The sequence below is a fragment of the Asparagus officinalis genome, chromosome 1, assembly GCF_001876935.1.
Source record: "Asparagus officinalis chromosome 1, Aspof.V1, whole genome shotgun sequence".
NCBI classification, from domain to species: Eukaryota; Viridiplantae; Streptophyta; class Magnoliopsida; order Asparagales; family Asparagaceae; genus Asparagus; species Asparagus officinalis.
This window is the reverse complement of record NC_033794.1, coordinates 22,675,721-22,682,572: the sequence shown is the minus strand read 5'-3', so window position 1 is coordinate 22,682,572 and position 6,852 is coordinate 22,675,721. Positions and strand designations below refer to the sequence as shown.

General features: G+C 37.2%; 1 protein-coding gene across 3 annotated transcripts in view; it reads right to left on the bottom strand.

Annotated features, from left to right (window-relative positions):
• Positions 1-6,311, bottom strand: part of LOC109821340 (serine/threonine-protein kinase STY46) — a 29,600-nt gene extending 23,289 nt beyond the window's left edge. For 2 of the 3 annotated variants that reach the window (XM_020387529.1, XM_020387536.1), the window contains exons 1-4: positions 5,890-6,310; positions 5,698-5,812; positions 1,291-1,388; positions 1,042-1,161 (exon numbers count right to left, since the gene is read on the bottom strand). In XM_020387529.1, the coding sequence (XP_020243118.1) occupies positions 1,042-1,161; positions 1,291-1,388; positions 5,698-5,812; positions 5,890-6,113 (557 nt within the window). In that variant the 5' untranslated portion in view covers positions 6,114-6,310. Of the gene's footprint in view, positions 1-1,041; positions 1,162-1,290; positions 1,389-5,697; positions 5,813-5,889 lie in introns of all 3 variants that reach the window. The other variant, XM_020387532.1, reaches the window with a different exon arrangement.

Below are 6,852 nucleotides of genomic sequence, written 5' to 3'. Positions count from 1 at the left end.
CCACCAATGGCCCGGCGCATCCCGGCCCGAGTTTAATTATAAATATTTGTTGTTTTCAGTAAAAAATAAATGGGCCTTAGGCAGCCAAGTATTCCTTTGAAGTTTGAACTACATATATCTTTGTGTTTGCGATGTGTTTGTGTGTGATGTTTATCTTTGTACAGTATATATCATTTTAAATAAAGAGTTTGAAATAAGAAGAAAATAAATTAAATATAATTTTATAGATATGAATACAAATTTTATAGTTTAAAATGAAAAAATAGAAAAAAAGTCGGAAAAAACCAACCCACGACCTATGGACCAAGCATGGCCCACCCTGCCCTAGGCGGGTCATGGGCAAGGATGGGTCCAATCCTTAACCTGGGATCAAAGAAGCATGCCCGACCCACTCTGACCCGTGCGGGCCCGAGTCAGACTCAGCCCGGCCTGACCGACCGCGTCACAAGCCTGAACTGGCCCGACCCACGCCCATCCCTAAAAGTATGTCATCCAAGTGATGACTAATATAGAAAATGATAGGAGTGCACTTCTATAGTTATAGTCATTCGATATAGTTAAACCAATACCTTCTTATTCCTTCAGTGGTATTTTTGCCATCTCAAGAGCAGAAAGAAGGTTGAAGAAGAAAAGTAGCCAAGGTTGCAAAACAAGGGAAATTTCTTCAGAAAGACGACACATGGTGAGACTTCCACTCCCCCAACGCCACCCCTCAAAAACCCCAACATGAAGGTAGAACAGTAAGTAGGAAAATAAAGAATTCAGCAAAAGGAATGAAGGAATATTAAAAGCCAAAACAAGCTTAGGGACTTGAAAGCTAAATCAAACAAGTTTACACCAAAGTGAATAACTAAGAGTTACGTTTAGCTATGAAAGAGAGGACTTAAGGCAGCATATTCCTTACTACAAGATAAAAGAAGAAAATCAAGATCAAATGTTAGTGCATGACATACAAAGCAAACAGTCAAACACATGCTTAGATACGTTGTCAAACAGTAGGCCATTTTGCTTACACAAAGAAAAGCAATGGACTATAACAACCTGCTGGAGTGTTTGAACGCATCTACAGCACTGTCTCCATCTTGAACATGCTGCCCGCTGGCTTCAAGGGCAAGGGACTCGAGATTAGGTGATGAACCAAAGGCCGGAGGAGGGTGAATGCTGACAATAGTATCAAAAATAAAATAATAAATCAAGAAACTGGTGTTAGTACTGATGAACAGGAAACTGGTAAGAACATGAAAGAAAATTTGAATATGTGAACAATAAAATGGATAGAAGTATCAACACCTCTGTTTACTAATATAATTTGAAGAGCAATGAGCATCATCATCCCCTTGTGTGCTGTCAAACGAATCGCCTTGATTACCATCACACGATGGAGGTACCTAAAAAAGAAAAACCTCTGCCATGACATAACTGATAACAACTACAAGGATTTAATATACACCATGTTGCAAAAATTAAGGGGAAAAGGAAGAAGTACCACGAAGCAAACTAATTATCCGGTAAAAGGCAAATAGTGATATCAATCAATTTGCACGAGTGAGATCGCTCGACAAAAAGCTACTTGGATTGAAAACATTCTCATGGTATTTGCGAAATCAACCAACAGAAATTAAATAAAACTTCAAGTTTGTTCATAGCCACTTACAAGAAAATAATAGCTCAACCACTATCGACGTTAAATAGAATAAATCTTACAGCTGTAGTATATGCATAATTTATAGCAATATCGAAATCAGGTTTGACTAGCCATAGACAGTGTAGCATTTACGAGACAAACAACATTGATATATCTGGAAAGTAAATAAAGTTTAAGATCTTAAATCTAAAAGTTCTTTCTTGGTAATGAATAGTAAGGATAAAAAGGAAACATTAAGAAATTAGTTTAACAAGCGGGTGCACACATTGGTTTTAAGGAAACACAAACATAAACCTGTCAACCAATAAACAAAACAACAAATGTGAGTGGTACAAGACATAAACCTTTGCTTACACTTGCGCAAAAACATATGAATGGTCAAGCAGTTATAGTCGTGCATTGAGGATCAGCTTTTAGTCTTTTACTATACCTAATTCAGATCTATTTTATAGACTTAGTCATTGTATAACCACTTTACCAGAAAAAATATAATTTAAGGATTGAAGGTCAACAATGTATGTCAAGCAATCTAAACTGCGCTGCATGAGCCCTCAGACAAAGCATGAGAACTCCTCAACATAAAGATAATAGTCATATCAAATATAAAGATGAGAAGTGAACCCGGGCCTTTCTTAAAGCTAGAATCTGGAACCATTAATTGCCACCGTTTTAAGAATTTGAATAAGATTGAGACATATCTCTATAATCCATGTCTAGCCTTCATTTTTACACGGACTTAATATTTAAGAGGAATTCAAATGAGAAAGAAATTCACATTTCTTTGTATAGAAATGTGGCATGCTTGCCAGATTCATCACTTATATTTATCAGCAAAAACCAAAATGAAAACAGAAACCAAATGTATCATAAATTATAGCATCAAAGGTGGCAGGTGTAGCCAGATAAGGTTTCTGCTTGTCTCGGTTATTAAGTCAATGTACTTATGATTCCCTCGAGCACTCCTAGGCACCTCGCCAAGTGATATTCTACATTCCATAGCACCCTTTCTATGGCCGTAGCTAGCTTAACAGAAGCAGAGAAGTAGAGATTTTTAGGGAAACAGAACAATGATGAATTGTTACATGAATCACAATTTTATGTTATATTTGTAAAATCAAGAGGTAAGGCTTCTATGTGACGTATTGACTAGGGAAAGGAAACGCTTGATTCCATGCCTTATTCATATAACATAACATTAAAACAACCCAAACATTGTTACCATTCCTCTATTTTCTTTTAACTTCGACATATAAAGGATAGATCATAGAATCACTAAAATGAATTATAAAATGAACATAATCTTCAGTTCAACCTTCAGAATCCAGGGTCGCCCAAATTGGTCCAGGTAAACCTATCAACCTATGCCAACTGGACCTTTATGTCCATCCCATATGAACCCAAGTTAGGCATTTTTTTGAGCCAGCAGACATGTTCAACTAGCACATAACAACAACCCCACCTAGCATGCTCTTCAAAGACAAACAGAACAAGATGGCAAACCAACAAGAAATATCTTGTGTAAATTTATTTTTATTTAAATTGCAAAAGCAATGTGCTTAAGAAAGAGCAATAATTTCAACCAAACAAGCATATTACACAAAGTTCATGACTTCCAAGTTCAATGATGCTTATTTTGACTTTGGCATAGACTATATAAAGACCAAGATCTTAAATCCTCAATATATGAGGTACTAACTACTAAGTCAGAAAAAGAACCAATATGATGGTTCATAAGCCTTCCTTATGCGTGTCAGATTAGCAATTAAAAAAGGACCAAACTCTACATTGTTTCCAACAAGAAGCAAGATTATCGCAATGTTTAAAAAGGTATTGTTATGAAACTCCCTCATAGTTGACCAGATATTAGGAAACCCTCCCGCAATTCTTTTAATCTTGCATCACCCTCCCATTAGCTGGGGTGTTATACCATTTTTCCATGTACATGTGAAAAACACATGCTTTCTACCTTTCATCTTCTGTACAATTTTTTCCTCTCTTCAAGAACATAAAACTATTGGCAGGATAATGCAAGTTAATGCAAAGAAAGAAGAGGAGACGGAAGAACAACTATGTCAATATGAAGCCAAAAAACCAACCCCACCTCTACTTCCTCCCTCAAAGGTTCAGCCGCTCAAAGTATAATAGAGTGCAAGGTTGCCAACGAATCCCAGATTTAACACGTCATATCCTCTTCAGATTCAATAACCCTGCTAGCCACCTTCACGGGTACCCATATCATCTTCAATCCAACAACGCCACAACAGATTCATCAATCCAATTAGTCATCAAAGATAACCAACTGGGTTCAAGTAGCCATCAAGCTCGAGATAGAGCACACATTGTCGTATTTTCTTTCATACAGACATCGACAACAATGACGGTCTCCTATTGATGTTTGTGATTGGAAAGAAGCATGAATAGTGACAGATGACAGGGTGATGACGGAGTGTACATAAGGTACAAGGTGAAAACATTGGGTTGATTGTCTTTGATGGTTAGAATGGATTGAGAGACGAAATCAAGGAGATTTGGGGCTTATTCGCAGGTAAATGAGGGTGCAACAGGAAGGAAACTGAGGGGGAAAAGGAGAACATGATCAGAAGAGAACTTAACAGACAACTTAATGATAGAATGAGTCACTAAAGCTACCTTGGTTTGATGGATCAACCCATAGGTAATAAGCACTAAAACTCTTGGATGAAGCAAATTGTAAAGGAATATAGGCACCCAAATGATTATATAATTATCATGAGCAGCCAACTTCAGTAAATTGTAATCACAAATGTTTCCTGATGTTCCATAAACAAGCTAGCGAAGAAGATATCTAGTCGGCTAAAGGGCAAAGGAAAAAAACGAAAACGCTTTATGGTTGAAAAAGAATTTTACAAGCATGGTATAAAAAACGTGGCGTGAGTTACATTTTAAAGAGTGGATACTGAACAACTGAAGAATCTGAATTTTTAGCAGTAAAGGAGTACGATTGGAGTAATCTTAAATAATTAAATATTTCAATGTCAATAACCAGACTCGATAAAATCCTATCTCATCTAAAATGGAAAAATATGAATAATTAGAAAAGCTTTCATAAATATAACATTCAAGAAATAGTGTAGCTTGTTGTGCTAGGAGATGTCCCATATATAACATCCTTTGGCTGTCAACAGTAAAAACTAAAAGAAGCATCAAACCCCTGCCAATGAAACAATACACAGCATTCAAGTATTCATTTTCTTTTAAATTCCTAACAATTCTTTGTAGAGGTCAGTGATAACTAACAGATAGCACAACTATATAAAACAAAGGCTGATAACGCCATACAACTTATAATTTTGTGTTCAGTTAAGGCAAATCACAGCATCATTATACCGTTTTCCATCAAAATGAGGTCAGTTTTGGAAGCTAACTCGAATGCCAGAAAATAATTGACCGAGTTTTCATGAAATGTTTATCCTCATAAGAAAGAATCTGTAAATACCACGCATACAACATAAAATTGTCTTCTGATTCTCAACATAAACAGAAAACTTACACATCTATGGTCAAGGTTGAGTAGGTGAAATCAAAAAACAAGAAAAAGTAGGCAAACAAAAACTTTCTTACCCTTGAACCTGTTCTAAACTAAGAAAAACCATCAAGGACAACAAGTCAACTGCACTGAAAGTGCACAAAATAAGATCTTAAAAACAACGGCTTCCTATAAATTTGACTTTTATAATCATGCATAATGGGAACTAAAAAACCCGGGGACCAATTAAAACTCCCAATTAGTTTATAGACTAGATTAAAGACTTCCTCGTCAGACTAATAATCAATTTAGGATTTTCAGTAAACGCTTTTCAGTATATCAGTACCCATCTATTGAGACCTTGACATTCCGAAAGTTTTTTCAATATTAGGCCCTTAAAAATTAACCTTTTGAAATTAGTCCCTCCAATCATTAAAATTGCCCAGTTCTTATAAGTTGTTTCAAATTAAACCCAATAATTAAAGATTTAAGGGACTAATATAACTTTTAAAAAAACTAATGCAAAATGAGATATTCTTCTCCTCACCTGAACCAAGCGGACGGCGAGAGCAGGCCTATTGGCAGGATCATGAGCCAATTCCAGCAATCTCTTGTGCGTCAAAACATCCTCCGCTCTCTCAACATTTACATCCATCGCATATCTACAATCAAGATTCAAGAATCCTATTCAACAACAGATAGAATCAAAACCTAAATTCTTCAGAGATCGACAGAGCACCTCGCCGGAAGTCGATTGAAGTGAGCCCAGAGATCATCGCTGAACGACGGCGACTGAGCCTCCGCCAACTCCGAGTCCTTAAGTCGCCGGAGGACCTCATTGAAAACATCGAGCTTTTGGCGGTGATTCTGCTGCTGCTTCTGATGGCGATTGTTGTGAGAGGGAGACGACGACGAGTCCACCGCCCTGCTGCTGCAGCTGTCGGTGGAGTCCTCCATCGCCATTGACGATCAAGCCCTAATCTCAATCACAATCTCTGTAGGTTTTTAATTTCCTTTTAAAGGAAGAGGCTTGGGCTGCAAGCTTCACGTGAGGAGGCTTCGAAAGGGGAAAAACGAAGGGGGGGGAAAAGAAAAAGGGGAAAGTAACGGAAGCGGAGAAACGGAAGTGTATGGAGACGAAAGAAGGCGGAGAGGATGAGGGAGTGAGAGAGGGTTTAATATATAATTCCCCCCCGTGCTAATCTGCATTACTTTTGTAGATTTTTTATAAGGCTATTTCCACTTTAGACCCTACTATCTATATCTGTCTTGTGAACCTCCAAATCTTCACATATGTAATTTGAATTGGGATCCTCTCCTCGTCCTAATATTTCCTAAGGAGTAATTGTGAAGAATTGGGAGGAGGGCTCACAAGGATGGGTGGGGAAATGAAAAGCCATGATGAAAATAAAAGGGTAGGATGTCCTTATTAGGAGATATTAGAAGTTTTTCATTAGGAGAGGATCCGGATCCCTATCTGTGGTGTGGTTAAGACCTAACTGCTAATGGTGACATACTTTCTAGTGTATGTTTAATTCTCACTACCAGAAGAAATTGAAACAAGACGAGAAAAAAAGAATTATAGTTCAGGTAGACCTGAAAAGAAAAGAGAAAAGATGAATTTGTTACAAGAAAAGATAGGAAAAACAAGGTAAATGATGGCGGAAGAAAGGCCTATTTAACTGGGGTATAATTGATCAAA